Consider the following 16,750-nt stretch of genomic DNA (forward strand, 5'->3'; position numbering starts at 1 on the left):
TTTTTTCTTTTTCTCTTTTTATTCTTTCTTAATCCTTTTTTTCCTCTTTTTAGTTTCTTTTTTTCTCTCTTTTGCTTTTTTTCTCGGATTCTCTTTTTTAATTCTCTTTTCTCTTTTTCCCTTCTTTTTTTTCTCCTCTCTCTTACCTCTTTTGCCTGTTTTGTTCTCTTTTTATTCTCTTTTTTAATCTTATCTTTTTTTCATTTTCCCTTTTTTCCTTTCTTTTCCTATCTTTTATCTTTTTTCCTTTTTTCCTCCTTTTCCCTCCCTTTTTTCCTCTCTTTTTCCCTCCTTTTTTTCCTCTCTTTTTCCCTCCCACTTTTCTTTCTTTTTCCTCCCTTCTTTTCCTCCTTTTCCCTCCCTTTTTTCCTCTCTTTTTCCCTCCCTTTTTTCCTCTCTTTTTCCCTCCCTTTTTTCCTCTCTTTTTCCCTCCCTTTTTTCCTCTCTTTTTCCCTCCCTTTTTTCCTCTCTTTTTCCCTCCCTTTTTTCCTCTCTTTTTCCCTCCCTTTTTTCCTCTCTTTTTCCCTCCCTTTTTTCCTCTCTTTTTCCCTCCCTTTTTCCCTCTCTTTTTCCCTCCCTTTTTTCCTCTCTTTTTCCCTCCCTTTTTTCCTCTCTTTTTCCCTCCCTTTTTTCCTCTCTTTTTCCCTCCCTTTTTTCCTCTCTTTTTCCCTCCCTTTTTTCCTCTCTTTTTCCCTCCCTTTTTTCCTCTCTTTTTCCCTCCCTTTTTTCCTCTCTTTTTCCCTCCCTTTTTTCCTCTCTTTTTCCCTCCCTTTTTTCCTCTCTTTTTCCCTCCCTTTTTTCCTCTCTTTTTCCCTCCTTTTTTCCTCTCTTTTTCCCTCCTTTTTTCCCTCTCTTTTTCCCTCCCTTTTTTCCCTCTCTTTTTCCCTCCCTTTTTTCCTCTCTTTTTCCCTCCCTTTTTTCCTCTCTTTTTCCCTCCCTTTTTTCCTCTCTTTTTCCCTCCCTTTTTTCCTCTCTTTTTCCCTCCCTTTTTTCCTCTCTTTTTCCCTCCCTTTTTTCCTCTCTTTTTCCCTCCCTTTTTTCCTCTCTTTTTCCCTCCCTTTTTTCCTCTCTTTTTCCCTCCCTTTTTTCCTCTCTTTTTCCCTCCCTTTTTTCCTCTTTTCCCCTCCTTTTTTCCTCTCTTTTTCCCTCCTTTTTTCCCTCTCTTTTTCCCTCCCTTTTTCCCTCTCTTTTTCCCTCCCTTTTTTCCTCTCTTTTTCCCTCCCTTTTTTCCTCTCTTTTTCCCTCCCTTTTTTCCTCTCTTTTTCCCTCCCTTTTTTCCTCTCTTTTTCCCTCCCTTTTTTCCTCTCTTTTTCCCTCCCTTTTTTCCTCTCTTTTTCCCTCCTTTTTTCCTCTCTTTTTCCCTCCTTTTTTCCTCTCTTTTTCCCTCCTTTTTCCCCTCTCTTTTTCCCTCCCTTTTTTCCCTCTCTTTTTCCCTCCCTTTTTTCCTCTCTTTTTCCCTCCCTTTTTTCCTCTCTTTTTCCCTCCCTTTTTCCCTCTCTTTTTCCCTCCTTTTTTTCCTCTCTTTTTCCCTCCTTTTTTTCCTCTCTTTTTCCCTCCCTTCTTTTCCTCCTTTCCCCAATCCTTTTCCTTTCTCTTCTGTTTCTGGTGGTTTTCCTCCCCTTTGTTTTTCTCTCTCTCTTTCTCCTAGCTTTTCATCCCCCCAGACCCTGTGACCCAGCCTAACCTTTGGTGTGCCTCTGAAGGCAGGGGAGAAGGAGGTGTGAGCAGGTGACTGATGAGCACTGTCACCACAGCAGGCAGACAATATGGGAATTGCTTTAGCAGTCTCTCACTCCCTCCTGCTTCACCCCCCCACCTCCCATTCCCTCTCTTAAATCAACAAATGCAAATAGCAGGCTCCTCATGTGCTGCTCTCTCCAGGCAGCATGGCCTTTGCTGCAGGCCTGCCTATTGGAAACAGCTGCTTGAGCCCCAGGCAGAAGGAAAACTACCCAATGAGCCCTGACATCCCCCCCTTCATGCTGCTAATATTTGCTCCTCTGGCCTGCACAGGTAGGAGGATGCTGAGAGGAGGGTATTGGATGTGTGTGATTCCAGAGGGCAGCCTGAAGTGGTTGGAGCTGTGCGGGTTGTTACCTTTTTGTCTGTTAAATGTCCTTCTGGAAGGGAGCAAGGATAGCTCTGGAGCCCTGGGACCAGAGGGACATGGAGGTGCTGGAGAGTGTCCAGAGCAGGGCCAGGAGGATGCTCAGAGGCTGCAGCAGCTCTGCTGTGAGCACAGCCTGAAAGAGTTGGGGCTGTGCAGGCTGGAGCAGAGGAGGCTCCCAGGGGACCTTCTTGTGGCCTTCCAGCATCTGAAGGGGGCTCCAAAAAAGCTGGGGAGGGACTTTTGAGGCTGTGAGGGAGTGGCAGGAGTGGGGGGAATGGAGCAAAGCTGGAGGTGGGGAGAGTGAGGCTGGAGGTGAGGAGGAAGTTGTTGAGCAGGAGAGTGGTGAGAGGCTGGAGCTGAGTGCCCATGGCTGGAGCTGTTGGAGGTGAGGCTGGGCAAGGCTGTGACAGTTTGGGCAGAGCTACAGTTGGATGTGTGAAGAGATTCTGTGTTGTTGAGAGGAGCCCCAAATACAGCAGATAAGCCTCAGCAATCTGAAGCTTCACTGCAGAAGAAAACCCCAACTGCTGCCCTGGCACAGTTCCATGCTGCTGGAGGTTTCCTTCTGCTCTCACTGCAGCCAACTCCTGTTCGTGAGCAGGTCCCAGGAGTTGGATCAAGGGGAATCACAGAACCTAAGAATGGTTTGTGTTGGAAGGGAGCTCCAGAGGGCATCCAGTACAACCTCCTCTGCAGTCAGCCAGGTTGCTCAGAGCCTGCTTAAGCCTGGCCTTGAACATCTTCAGAGACGAAGCTTTAGCTCCCTCCCTGGGCAACCTGTTGCAGTGTGGCAGCAGCCTCCTGCTGCACAACTTGTTCCTCACAGCCAAGCTCAGGCTGCTCTGCTCTCAGCTCAAACCATTGCCCTCCTCCTGTCCCTGCAGGCCTTTGCCAGCAGTCCCTCTGCAGCCTGCTTGCAGCCCCTGCAGCTCCTGGCAGGCTGCTCTCAGCTCTGCCTGGAGCCTTCTCTTCTCCAGGCTGCATACCTCCAGCTGCCTCAGCCTGTGCTCACAGCAGAGCTGCTCCAAGCCCTGATTATAGAATCAGTCAGGGTTGGAAGGGATCACAAAGATCATCTAGTTCCAACCCCCCTGCTGTGGGCAGGGACACCCTACCCTAGATCAGGGCAGAGTGGTCTGGATCACCTTTGTGGTCTAGATCATCTTTGTGGTCTCCTCTGGACCTGCTCCATCAGGTCCATGTCCTTCCTGTGTTAGGAGCTGCAAAGCTGGACAGGACCCTGCAGGTGAGGTCTCAGCAGAGCAGAGCAGAGGGCCAGGATCCCCTCTCTCCATCTCTGGCCAGGCTGCTGTTGCTGCAGCCTGTTTGATACTTTGCCTGCTCTCAGTCTCTGCTCTTTGTTGGGCTGATCTTGGAGGTCTCTCCCAGTCTGCTTGGCTCTGTGTGTGATTTTGCTCACCACTCCGAGCTGGCTTGCAGCTGCCTAGGAGCAGTTAGCAATCCCTTGTCATGGTGCAAAGTGCTTTGAGAGCAGAGCTGATGTCTTCTGGGCTGTAGGGCTCCTGGAGTGCTTTGAAGGTTCTTGACTGGCTCTCCAGTAGCTCCCTGCAGTTCACTGCTGGGAAGCATCCATCAGGTGAGTGCCTTAATTCTTTCTGGGCTTTATGGGAGTGCTTTTCTCCTGGACAAGTCCCCCTAAGAGCATGGGTATGAAGCTTTCTCTTCTTGGATTGTGATGAAGTCTGTTTCTGGACATCCCCCACCAAGTACCCAGATCCATGTTGTTTGGTGATGTAAGCAGTAGCACTGCATTTTAACCTCTTCCTTTCCCAGCCTGGGTTACAAAAGTCACTTTTCCATCGTTCATTTCGAGGTTTGGTTTGTGTTTGTGTGGTGTTGGTTTTTTTTTTCCCCTCTCCCTTTTGTCTTGTGTGCTTTGGTTGGTTTGTTGTTTGTGTTTGTTTTTTTTTCTCCTCTCAGTTTCCATTCCAAAGAGCAGTGCCAAAATCCAACCTTCCCCCTCCAAAGCCTGCCGACGCTCGGTGCAGTCTCCGCAGAAGCCTGCTCCGCCGCCGCCGGCGCCACGGGGCAGGAGGGCAGGGCGGGGCAGGGCCCCCGGCGCGGCCGCGCCGCTCGCCAAGGGCAGGGCTGCCAGAGCCCTTCCCCTGCCCAAAGGCGCCCCCCACCCTGACTGCCCCAAAACACCCAACCCCAGCTTAAAACCGGGAAAAAAGGTCAGTCCTCGTCTGCTGCTCCTGCTCTGCAGCGCAGCGCCTCTCGGCGCCATCGCCTCCTCCTCCGCCTCCTCCTCCGCCTCCTCCTCCGCCTCCTCCTCCGCCTCCTCCTCCGCCTCCTCCTCCGCCTCCTCCTTCGCCTCCTCCTTCTCCTCCTTCTCCTTCTCCTCCCCTCCTCCTCCCTCTCCTCCGTCTCCACCTCCTGCCCCTCCTCCTCCTCCCTCTCCTCCTTCTCTTTCTCCTCCTCCTCTCCTCCTCCTCCCTCTCTTCCTCCTCCCTCTCTTCCTCCTCCCTCTCTTCCTCCTCCCGCTCCTCCTCCTCCCTCTTCTCTTTCCTCTCCTTCTCCTGCTCCTCCTCCTCCTCCTCCTCATCCTCCTCTACATCCTGTCTTTAGCCTTCAGGGCTTTCCTGTTTGCACAACTGCTTACAAGAAGGAGCTGTTCTCAATGCAGTGAGGTTGAACAAGGCCAAGGGCCAGGTCCTGCACTTTGGTCACAGCAACCCCAACCAATGCTCCAGACTTAGGGCAGAGTGGCTGGGAAGCAGCCTGCTGGAGAAGCATCTGGGGGTGCTGGTGGATGGGTGAACATGAGCCAGTAGTGTGCCCAGGTGGCCCAGGAGGCCAGCAGCATCCTGGCCTGGATCACAGCCAGCGTGGGCAGCAGGAGCAGGGCAGTGCTGGTGCCCTTGTACAGTCCTCAGCCTCTGCAGTGTGTTGTGCTGCAGGGGTTGGCATCGTGCAGCTGTTAACTTTTCCTCCACAGCTGGGAACACAGAACCCCAGAATGGCTTCAGCTGGAGGGGAGCCCAGAGCTCAGCTGCTCCCACAGACACCTCTCAGCCACACTCAGCTGCTCAAAGCCTCACCCAGCCTGGCCCAGAACACCCCCAGCAAGGAGGCAGCCACAGCCTCCCTGGGCAGCCTGGGCCAGGCTCTCAGCACCCTCACACTCAACAGCTTCTCCCTCAGCTCCAACCATTGCCCCTTGGCCTGTCTCTAGGCACCTGATGCAAAGTCCCTCTGCTGCCTTCAGGGAGGGAGCTGAGCAGGCTCCTTTAGCAGCCTGACTGAACTGTCACTGCCCTCCAGGAGCTTTAGCACTGAGTCCTTGGCACTCGAGTGGCCAAGGCTGTGTGGCCTTCAGCAGCATCGAGACCTTGGGTGATGTCTTCTGTTGCTATGTGCTTGGGTGGGTAGGTAGGATTTGGTAGGTAGGGTATCTGCAGACAGGCCAAGGGGAAATGGTCTCTGCTCAGATCTCACCTCCAATCCTGCCTCCAGTGCTGCTGTCCTCAGCAGGAGGAGGACACAGAGCTGCTGGAGGGAGGCCAGAGGAGGCCACAAAGATGCTGCCAGAGCTGGAGCAGCTCTGCTGTGAGCACAGGCTGAGGCAGCTGGTGGGGTGCAGCCTGCAGAGGAGAAGGCTCCAGGGGCAGCTCAGAGCTGCTGCCAAGAGCTGAAGGCAGCCTGCAGGAAGGCTGCAGAGGGACTTGTGCTGAGGGGGGCTGCAGGCAGGCCAAGGGCAATGGTTTGGAGCTGAGGCAGAGCAGGGGGAGAGTGGAGCTGAGCAAGAAGCTGTTGGGTGTGAGGGTGCTGAGAGCCTGGCCCAGGCTGCCCAGGGAGGCTGTGGCTGCCTCCTTGCTGGGGGTGTTCTGGGCCAGGCTGGGTGAGGCTTTGAGGAGCTGAGTGTGGCTGAGAGCTGTCTGTGGGCATGGCAGGAGGTTGGAGCAGCTGAGCTCTGAGGTCTCTTCCAACCTGAGCCCTTCTGTCAGCTGCCTCTGACAAACCCATTTTGGGTTATTTGGAAAACGACCCAAACTGCTTCTTTAGCACTCTCCAGGATGTGCTAGGGTGGTGCATTACAACACAAATCTCCTCCTTCTCACCCTCTTCAGCTGGGGATGGGCTCCTTTTGCAGGCATTTCTCCTTCACTGCCCCATTTAAGTAGCTGTAAATGCAAACTGGCAGTTCCTGCTCTTCCTTTGCTGAGCTTTATTCTGTCTTTGGTGTTTTTTTTTGCACCAGGGAGCTCCACACATTAAACAAAGTGCTGCCTGAGAGCAGAAGGCTTTGCCTGTTAGGAAATATGAAGCATTGTGATTGTCTTTGTTTGCTGTCTTGTCTTTTTTCCTCTCTAACCAGAAAAAAATGTTGCTAGAACAACAGACTCCTGCATCTCCTCCTCCTCATCCTTCTCCTGAGGGGGACACTGGCACTACACAGACACCTAAAGATGGAAAGGGTTTGCCTGGGGCCACTGCAGCTGTGATATCCACAGGTAAAAGGCAACAAAAATGAGTTCCATGGGTAGCATGGGATGGCCTCAAAGCAAATCAGCACTGTAAGGGGTTTCATTCCCTGCTTTGTACCTTCTGGCTCCTTCTCTGTGTAGTGATTATTCAGTTAGAAGTGTTCTCCTCCTGTCCCTTACCTCCCTCAGTCTGTTTGCAAACCTGCAAGCTGCAAGCATCCTTTGAAGGCAGATGTGCTGCAAGCTTACCACTGGAAACCATCCTCCAGCTGCCTTAGTGTTTAAAGCTCCTTGCAGGTGCCAGCTTTGCCTTGCAGGGTTGGTATTTTGATGTCTGTATCAGAGCTGGAGCACAGGGGCTTGTGACAGGTCTGGCAGCGAGCTGTGTGGTGTGGCTGACAGGCTGGAGGGAAGGGAGGACATCCAGAGGGACCTGGGCAGGCTGGAGAGGTGAGACCAAGCCAACCTCGTGAGGTTCAGCAGGGCCAAGTGCAAGGTCCTGCAGCTGGGTCAGGGAAGCCTAACCACAAATATAGGAAGGAGGAGAAGTGGCTGAGAGCAGCCTGCAGGAGAAGGCCTTGGGGGTGCCAGCTGGTGCCAAAGTGCCCAGCAGCCAGCACTGGTGGCTGGCAGCACAGAGGCAGCTGTGTGCTGGCTGCAGCCAGAGCAGGGAGAGCAGCAGCACAGGGAGGGGACTCTGCCCCTCCACTCTGCTCTGCTCAGCCCTCACCTGCAGCACTGCCTCCAGCTCTGGGCTCCCCCCAGCAGAAGAGGGACATGGAGCTGCTGGAGAGGCTCCAGAGGAGGCCATGGAGATGCTCAGAGGGCTGCAGCAGCTCCCCTGTGGGGACAGGCTGGGAGAGTTGGGGCTGCTCAGCCTGGAGAAGAGAAGGCTGCAGGGAGACCTCAGAGCAGCCTGGCAGTGCCTGAAGGGGCTGCAGGAGAGCTGGGAAGGGACTTTGGAGAGGGGCTGGGAGTGGCAGGATGAGAGGGGATGAATTGGAGCTGGAGGAAGGCAGACTGAGACTGGAGAGGAGGAAGACATTCTTTGGAGTGAGGGTGGTGAGAAATTGGCGCAGGTTGAGGGTGGTGAGACACTGGCACATGATGCCCAGGGAGGTTGTGGATGCCTGACTTTGAACATCTCCAACCATGGGCACTCAGCTCCCTCCCTGGGCAACCTGTTGCAGTGTGGCAGCAGCCTCCTGCTGCACAACTTGTTCCTCACAGCCAAGCTCAGGCTGCTCTGCTCTCAGCTCAAACCATTGCCCTCCTCCTGTCCCTGCAGGCCTTTGCCAGCAGTCCCTCTGCAGCCTGCTTGCAGCCCCTGCAGCTCCTGTCAGGCTGCTCTGAGCTCTGCCTGGAGCCTTCTCCTCTGCAGGCTGCACCTCCCCAGCTGCCTCAGCCTGTGCTCACAGCAGAGCTGCTCCAAACCCCTGGTTATTTCCATAGCCTCCTCCAGACCTGCCCCATCAGGTCCATGTCCTTCCTGTGCTGAGGACTCCAGAATTGGATGCAGTGCTCCAGGTGAGGTCTCCCCAGAGCAGAGCAGAGCAGAGGGGCAGATCTCCTCTCTCCATCTCTGCCCACCCTGCTTTGGGTCCAGCCCAGGCTGCCCTTGGCCTTCTGTGCTGGCAGTGCCCATGGCTGGCCCCTGCCCAGCTTCTCACCCTCCAGAACCCCCTAACTTTCAGACTGCCTCCCTTACTGCATCACATCTCCCTTTCAAAAGGCTAAAATAGACCCTAAAATACACCTCACAGCAGGAAATTCTTGTCCTAAGCACAGGTGAAACCCAAAGCTTCCTTTCTTGCTTTCCTGCTTAGACTGCAGGAGTTTGCTTTAGCTTCTTCACTGAAATCTGAGGCATTGTTGCCAGCCCTTTAACTGCTGCTCTGTGCTTGGGGTTGCATCTGAGCCAGAAGGGTGCCCAGGTGGGATGGATGCAACAGCAGCTTGGCATGGACCACAGCCAGTGTGGGCAGCAGGTGCAGGGCAGTGATGGTGCCCCTGGAGTGGGCACTGCTGAGGCCACAGCTTGGGCACTGGGTTCAGTTCTGGGTACCACAGCACAGGGAAGACACTGAGGGGCTGGAGAGTGTGCAGAGAGGAGCAACGAGGCTGGGGAGGGGTCTGGAGGGCATCACACAAGGGGTGGATGAAGGAGCTGAGGGTGCTCAGGGTGGAGGAGAGCTGGATGCAGGCAGTTAAACCGTTGCTTTGCCGTTGCACCTTTGGGGGTCTGTTTGAGTTCCCCATCAGCCAGTAAAGCTTTCCTTTGCCTGTTTGGTTTCCAGTGTGTGTTTATGTCAACAAGCATGGGAATTCTGGGCCACACCTGGAGAAGAAGAGAGTTCAGCAGCTTCCTGATCACTTTGGACCAGGTCCTGTCAACGTGGTGCTTCAGCAGGCCGTGCAGGCTTGTGTGGACTGTGCCTATCAAGCCAAAACTGTCTTTGGGTTTCTGAAATCTGGCCACCACGGAGGGGAGATGATAACTGGTATGTGAGAAGCTTCCTTTCTGCTCTCTCTCTTCACCTGGGTGTGAATCTGAGGCAGGGCAGAGGAGCTGAAGCATCTGCAGTGAGGGCTTTGGTAGCTGTTTAAGCATGGTTAAGGTCACACGGGTGTGAATTTGCTTAGTGAGGGAGGATTGGTGACACAGAATCAATCTCTGGGCAGGGGAAGGTGTTGGATGCTTCCCTAAGCTGGAGTTGAGCAGGAGCAGTGTGAAATGGCAGCTGCACAGTTAGATTCTGGTGCTAAGCAGAGGCTCTGCTCCTCGCGTGGCAGCTGTGGCCAATGCCTTAGCACAAGGGAAAGGTCAGCTTGAGGTGATGCAGGTTTGCAGGCAGCACCAAGTGGTGACCTGCTCAAGGGCAGGAAGGCTCTGCAGAGAGATTTGGGCAGGTTGAAGCCATGGGTTGAGCTCAGCACAGTGAGGTTTGACAAGGCCAAGGGCCAGGTCCTGCACTTTGGTCACAATGACCCCAGGAGATGCTGCAGCCTTGGGGCAGAGTGGCTGGAAAGCAGCCTGGAGGAAAAGGATCTAGGGGTGCTGGTGGACAGGAGGCTGAACATGAGCCAGCCTTGCTGCCCTGCTCCAAACACCTTACAGCACCTCAGCAGCTCTCTGCAATGGAGGAGCCCAGAGCTGGACACAGCACTCCAGGGGTGGCCTGAGCAGTGCTGAGCACAGGGGTGGGCACAAGAACCTCCCTTGTCCTGCTGCCCACACTGCTCCTGAGCCAGCCCAGGATGCCATTGGCTCTGCTGCCCACCTGGGCACACTGCTGCCTCCTCTGCAGCTCCTCTCTCCCACCACCCCCAGCTCCCTCTCTGCCTGCCTGCTCTCAGCCACTCTGGCCCCAGCCTGTAGCACTGCTTGGGGCTGCTGTGCTCCTGTCATTCTGCCACTGCACAGCCTTAGCCATGCAATGTTTTTGTGCCATCCCTGTGGGATGGAGTGAGAGGCACCCACGTGGAGGTGCAGCACCAACCCTCCCGTGATTTTTTGGGTGGAAACAAAGCAAAAGAGGTTCCCAGTGGTGCTGGGGATGGGTTAGCAGGACCCAAGCTGGGCCATCACGTTTCCTTTGTTAACCTGCTCACCTCTGGAAGTTGCTGCTGGTGTTTTGCTCTGCTTCACGGTGCTTGGGTGACGTTTGACATCCTCTTCTTCCCCTGCCCAGCCTCCTTCGACGGGGAGAAGCACTGCATCAACCTCCCTGCCGTCAACAGCGCCTCCTTCGTGCTGCGCTTCCTGGAGAAGCTGTGCCACAGCCTGCAGTGTGCCCCCCTCTTCAGCAGCCAGCCCTTCAGCCCCTGCCTGGGCTGTGCCCACAGCCCCAGCCGCTGCGACCGGCCCAAGCCAGGTACTGCAGGCAGCTCTGCCGCCGCCCGCCCCTGCCGCGGCTGTGCCAGCTCTGCCCCTGCTGGCAGCTGCCTGGCACCAAGCCACTGCGCTTCACGGGGCCCCAGGATGGCTCAGGTTGGAAGGGACCTCAGAGGTTATCCACTCCAACCCCTCCACCGTGGGCAGGGGCACCTCTCAACAGGCCTTGAGCAGCATGTCCTAGTGGGAGGTGTCCCTGCCCGTGGTGGGGGGTTGGAACTGGATGAGCTCTGAGGTCCCTTCCAACCTGAACCATTCTATAATTCAGACAGGCTTGGCTGCTCAAAGCCTCACCCAGCCTGGCCTGCAACACCCCAAAGAGGTTGTGGATGACTGTCCATAGCCTCCCTGGGCAGCCTGGGCCAGGCTCTCAGCACCCTCACACTCAACAGCTTCTTGCTCAGCTCCACTCTCCCCCTGCTCTGCCTCACCTCCAAACCATTGCCCTTGGCCTGCCTGCAGCCCCCCTCAGCACAAGTCCCTCTGCAGCCTTCCTGCAGGCTGCCTTCAGCTCTTGGCAGCAGCTCTGAGCTGCCCCTGGAGCCTTCTGCTCTGCAGGCTGCACCCCCCCAGCTCCCTCAGCCTGTGCTCACAGCAGAGCTGCTCCAGCCCTGGCAGCATCTTTGTGGCCTCCTCTGGCCTCACTCCACAGCTCTGTGTCCTCCTCCTGCTGGGGACAGCAGCACTGGAGGCAGGATTGGAGTTGAGGTCTGAGCAGAGCAGAGTCCAGGGACAGAATCCCCTCTCTTGCCCTGCTGCCCACACTGCTCTGGCTGCAGCCAGCACACAGCTGCCTGCTGGGCTGCAGGAGGGCACTGCTGGCTCCTGGGAAGCTGCTCAGCACCCAGCACCCCCAGGTCTCTTTCCTCAGTTCCTCCTGAATCAGTTCCAGTGCAGTAGTGCTGTGGCAGGGTGAGGATAGCTCATGCCACACGTGCAGCAATCACTGTGTTCAGAAAGCTCCTCCTTGGAGCCAAGCCAGGAGCATATGTCATGTACAGCTGTGATCCTGCTGCAGTCACAGGCTCAGAGCTGCACCATTCAGTTGTCACAGTGATGTTGCCATCAGAAATTAAACCTATTCACACATGCTGAGTGCCTTCTGTAAAAGGGGCTTGCCTTGCAAGGGCTGCACTGGACCTCTTTGCAGGCCACTCAAAGGTCCTTCCCCACCTGCAGTCCTGGGGGCAGTTCTGCAGCCCCCAGCACAAGCAGCACATGGAAGTGTTGGAGGCAGTGCAGAGGAGGCCACCAAGATGCTGAGAGGGCTGCAGCAGCTCTGCTCTGAGGCCAGGCTGAGAGAGTTGGGGCTGTGCAGGCTGGAGAAGAGAAGGATTGGAGGAGAGCTTGGAGTGGCCTTGCAGGATCTGAAGAGGGCTCCAGAAGGGCTGGGGAGGGACTAGTGACAAGGTCTGGTAATGAGAGGAGGAGGAGGAGGAGGAGGAGGAGGAATGGGTTTGAAGTGGCAGAGGGGAGCTTGAAAGTGGATGTTAGGAAAGGGTGCTTGAGAGTGAGGGTGGTGAGAGACTGGCACAGGTTGAGGATGGTGAGACACTGGCACAGGTTGTCCAGGGAGGTTGTGGAGCACAGAATCACCCAATGTGATCTTTGTGCTCCACGACCTCCCTGGAGGTGTTCAGGACCAGGTTGGATGAGGCCTTGAGTGACCTGTTCTAGTGGGAGGTGTCCCTGCCTATGGCACAGAGGGATTGGAACTGGCTGAGCTTTGAGCTCCCTTCTAACCTAAACCATTCTCTGATCCTATAAGACAACTTCAGGTCCTTTGGAGAGCCTGGTGTTGGCAATTCCCAGGCTTACCAGGGGCCTTGATGTCTGCTCCATGTGGTGTGGGATGGACTTGATGATCTCAGAGATCTATCCCAACCTCTGTGATGCTCTCCAAGCAAGTTTGTGAGATTCATATATTGGGTGTGGAGCTGAGTCTTGTCTCCCAGGTGCTCCCAGCTGTCCTCCAAGTGTCTCCCAGGTGCTCCTTCAGAAAAGAAGACCATTCTGAGGAATGATGTTTGATGTGTCAGTGGAAGTCATGGAATGGTTTAGGTTGGAAGGGAGCTCAAAGCTCATCCAGTTCCAATTCCCCCTGCCATAGGCCAGGGACACCTCTCATTAGAACAGGTCCTCATCCAGCCTGCTCCTGAACACTTCCAGGGAGGTTGTGGAGCACAGAAGCACCCAATGTGATTCTGTGCTCCACAACCTCCCTGGGCAACCTGTGCCAGGGTCTCACCACCCTCAACCTGTGTCAGTCTCTCACCACCCTTACTTCTTCCTAACATCCAGTTCCAATCTCCCCTCTGCCACTTTAAACCCATCCTCCTCATCTTGTCCTTACAAGCCCTTGTCAATAGTCCCTCCTCAGCCCTCCAGATCCTGGAAGGCCATTCCAAGGTCTCTTCTCCAGGCTGCAGAGCCTCAACCCTCATTAGGTTTAACTCTTTTTGGTGCAGTAGCCAAGGTGGAGGTGATTTGAGTGATGGCCACAAGCGAAGGTTTGGAAGCCTGCTTCGGAACGAGTCTGTGTGACACAAGAACCTGGTGAATGGCTGCTGTGTGGCTTTTGCTTTTGTCCTTGGGCTTGCCTCTCTGAGCAGCTTTCTGCCAGGATCACAGGTTTTGACTTTTCCTCTTGACAGCAAAGGAAGAAAGCCCTGAGAACAGAAGTGCCAAGCGATACTCTCAGGACTCTCCGCCGTATCCTGCTCCTCCTTCCCCTAAGCTCCCCAGAAACGACGCTCATCCATCTGAAGGTAATTACAGGATGTCAGGGGGAGAGAGGAGGATTATTTATGGTTCCAGTAGTTCCAATCAACCACAAAGAGAAGGAAAAAAGCTCAACCTATGTGTCTGGCTTGTCTCTAGCCTTTGGCAGGTCAGGGTGAAAGTCTGTTAATTATTGATCCCTGGCACAGGTTTTTTGCGCTCAGGGAAGATCTACTGCAAGTTCCAGCAAGCCTCCTCCTGAGCCTGCTGCCCTTTTGTTTGGGGAGGACCTCAGGCACATGAGTGATGGATGAAGGCTCCTGCTTCATATCTGCTATTTAGCAGGAAACCAATTGCCTGGAAATGGAACAGGAGATAAGTTGGAAGCTGCTCTTAATAACTCTAGGCTGGGGCCGTTGGGTAAAGCTGCAGCTCGATGATACAATCCAGCTGAGCTGCTGCCTGCCTCCTGCTGAAACTTCATCCAGTCACAGGATAGAGTCTTAGAGCTGAGCAGGCTGGCAGAGAGCTCCAAGCTCCCCCAGCCCAACCTAGCACCCAGCCCTGCCCAACCAACCAGACCATGGCACTCAGTGCCCCAGCCAGGCTTGGCTGCAACACCTCCAGCCACGGCCACTCCACCACCTCCCTGGGCAGCCCATTCCAGTGCCAATCACTCTCTCTGACAACAACTTCCTAACAACATCCACCCTAGACCTGCCCTGGCACAGCTTCAGCCTCTGTCCCCTTCTTCTGTTGCTGGCTGCCTGGCAGCAGAGCCCAACCCCACCTGGCTACAGCCTCCCTGCAGGCAGCTGCAGGCAGCAATGAGCTCTGCCCTGAGCCTCCTCTGCTGCAGGCTGCACCCCCCCAGCTCCCTCAGCCTCTCCTCACAGGGCTGTGCTCCAGGCCCCTCCCCAGCCTTGCTGCCCTGCTCCAAACACCTTCCAGCACCTCAGCATCTCTCTGCAATGGAGGAGCCCAGAACTGGACACAGCACTCCAGGGGTGGCCTGAGCAGTGCTGAGCACAGGGGTGGGCACAAGAACCTCCCTTGTCCTGCTGCCCACACTGCTCCTGAGCCAGCCCAGGATGCCATTGGCTCTGCTGCCCACCTGGGCACACTGCTGCCTCCTCTGCAGCTCCTCTCTCCCAGCACTCCCTCCTCCCCTTCCTCCCCAACCCTTTTTTTTGTCCCCCCTTTCCCCTCCCCCCTTTTTTCCCCTCCCTTTTTTCTCTCCCTTTTTCCCCCAGTGGTGACTGGAGGAGGAGGGACAAAGGTTTCGCAGCAGCAATCGCCTCGCAGGAAGCCTGTTAAGAGGCTTCCATTCTGTCAGTAGAGTTAGCAGGAGTCAGAAGAGGAGCCAGCAAGGAGCTGAACAGCAGTGGTGCAATTCCTGCCCTTTGGAATGTTCTCCTTGCTTGTCTTTTCATTCGTGCAGCAGAAGCATTGCCTGCAGAAGAGAACAGCACTTCCAAAGGACATCGCTTTCCTGAGGACTCTGTGGACTCCTCACTTAGTTCCCTCCATCCTTCCAGCCCCACCCGCTGGAATTCCATGGAATATCGTGCTGCAGGGAGCAGCACAGCCTGTTACAAGAGCTCCCTGCACTCAGTGACTGCTACCTCAACCTCAGCCCCGGCCCTGCGCAGGCTGTCCCTGAGCTCTGCTGCCAGCAGTGGCTACTACGAAGTCAGTAGAAGTCGACTCCAGAGGAGGATTGAAGGTAGGGCTGTAGAATCAAAGAGTGCTTTAAGTTGGAAGGGACCTCAAGGGTCAGCCAGGGACACCTCTCACTAGAGCAGATTGCTTAAGGACTCGTCCAGCCTGGTCTTGAACACCTCCCTGGGAAACCTGTGCCAGGGTCTCACCACCCTCAACCTGTGCCAGGGTCTCACCACCTTCAGTTCTTCCTAACAGCAAAGATCACATTGGGTGATTCTGTGCTCCACAACCTCCCTGGAGGTTTTGAAGGCCAGGCTGGATGAGACCTTGAGCACTCTGGGCTGGTGAGAGGTGTCCTTGCCCCTGTCAGGGAGCTTGGAGCTGGATGGTCTTTGAGGTCCCTTCCAGCCCAACCCTTTCCATGTATCTGTGACTGTAGCTGCAAGAGCAGAACTGAATCCTGCCAGCAGCAGTAGTGTGGGGCAGGATGGGCAGGGCTGGGCTCTGCTTGCTGCACCTTCCTCTCCTTGCTGCTACAGACCCTGCAGCAGGCCAGACTGCAGAGGGCAGGTCTGCAGCTCACTTCCTGACCATCTTGTCATCTATGACTGTGCTGCTGCAGGATGGGGATAGAGTTTCCTCCTGCCCTCCTCTGTCTGCACAGCTTAATTTCCCTCAACCACATCCCCAGTTAATGGCATCTTGGGACCCAGGAGCCGAGTACAAGTGGAACTGCTCTCTCTAGATGTGCCACAGTGCTGCTGTGTCAATATTTACTGTTCCATAAGGTGTTTAGAGACAAAGGGAAGAGTTCAGTGTTTTCTTGGAGGAAAATAGTGAAGAAAAAAGCCCCCAAAACCTTAGTTTAGTGCAGTGCAAAGAATGCATCAGAGCAGGACCTGTTGTGTGCGTTGCAATCCGTCGTCCTCGTGCAGTGATGCTTCTTCCTTTCACAATATCTTTCTGCTGCAAGCTGCAAGTTCCACCACTGGACCTGACCTGACTTCCCTAAAAAAGGAACCTTCAAGGAGGCTGAGCAAAGATCCTTCCAGCTGGTCCATCGAGGAGGTGATGAGCTTCGTGAAGGAGGCTGACCCTCAGGCGCTGGCTCCACACGCAGAGCTCTTCAGGAGACACGTATGATGCATACCCATTCTCTCCTGGGATCCTGGGCTAGTGTGAATCATAGACTCACAGAATCATAGTATGGGCTAGGTTGGAAGAAGTGACCTCAAAGATCATCTAGTTCCAACCCCCCTGCCCTAGGCAGGGACACCTCCCACTAGAACAGGTTGCTCGAGGCCTCATGCAACCTGCTCCTGTACACCTCCAGGGAGGTTGTGGAGCACAGAATCACCCAATGTGATCTTTGATCACATTGGGTGATTCTGTGCTCCACAACCCCCCTGGGAAACCTGTGCCAGTGTCTCAGCACCCTCAACCTGTGCCAGAATCTCACCACCCTCAACCTGTGCCAGTGTCTCACCACCCTCACTGCAAACAACTTCTTCCTCGCATCCGGTTTCAGTCTCCCCTTTGCCACTTCAAACCCATTCCTCCTCCTCCTGTCCTTACAAGCCCTTGTCAATAGTCCCTCCCCAGCCCTCCTGTAGCCTCCTTCAGATACTGGAAGGCCACTCCAAGGTCTACTCCAGGCCTTCTCTTCTCCCAGGGTGCCACAGTGATGCCAGTGACATCATAACCCTGTAGACTTGTGTATATCTGCATCTCTTCCTGCTGATCCCTCATGCTCCTTGTGCCAGTGCAGAGCCATTGCAGTTGTGCCTCTCTTGGAGCTGACTTGCTGACTGATTTTTGCCCTTACCCTGTTCTTTGGGCACTCTTTTCTCAGCCTGCCCTTCAACCCTAGGGTCAGATCCCATCTGTCCATGATCTCACCTATCCAGCCCT

General features: G+C 54.9%; 1 protein-coding gene across 6 annotated transcripts in view; it reads left to right on the forward strand.

The window, feature by feature from the left end:
- SCML2 (Scm polycomb group protein like 2) overlaps window positions 1–16,750 on the forward strand; it is a 48,614-nt gene that overhangs the window by 29,520 nt on the left and 2,344 nt on the right. For all 6 annotated transcript variants that reach the window (XM_064152074.1, XM_064152070.1, XM_064152075.1 and 3 more), the window contains 7 exons: window positions 4,052–4,305; window positions 6,450–6,585; window positions 8,856–9,059; window positions 10,251–10,433; window positions 13,108–13,221; window positions 14,616–14,900; window positions 15,813–15,976. In XM_064152074.1, the coding sequence (XP_064008144.1) occupies window positions 4,052–4,305; window positions 6,450–6,585; window positions 8,856–9,059; window positions 10,251–10,433; window positions 13,108–13,221; window positions 14,616–14,900; window positions 15,813–15,976 (1,340 nt within the window). The remainder of the gene's footprint in view (window positions 1–4,051; window positions 4,306–6,449; window positions 6,586–8,855; window positions 9,060–10,250; window positions 10,434–13,107; window positions 13,222–14,615; window positions 14,901–15,812; window positions 15,977–16,750) is intronic.

This window comes from Pogoniulus pusillus, chromosome 12 (assembly GCF_015220805.1).
Source record: "Pogoniulus pusillus isolate bPogPus1 chromosome 12, bPogPus1.pri, whole genome shotgun sequence".
In the NCBI taxonomy this organism is placed as follows: Eukaryota; Metazoa; Chordata; class Aves; order Piciformes; family Lybiidae; genus Pogoniulus; species Pogoniulus pusillus.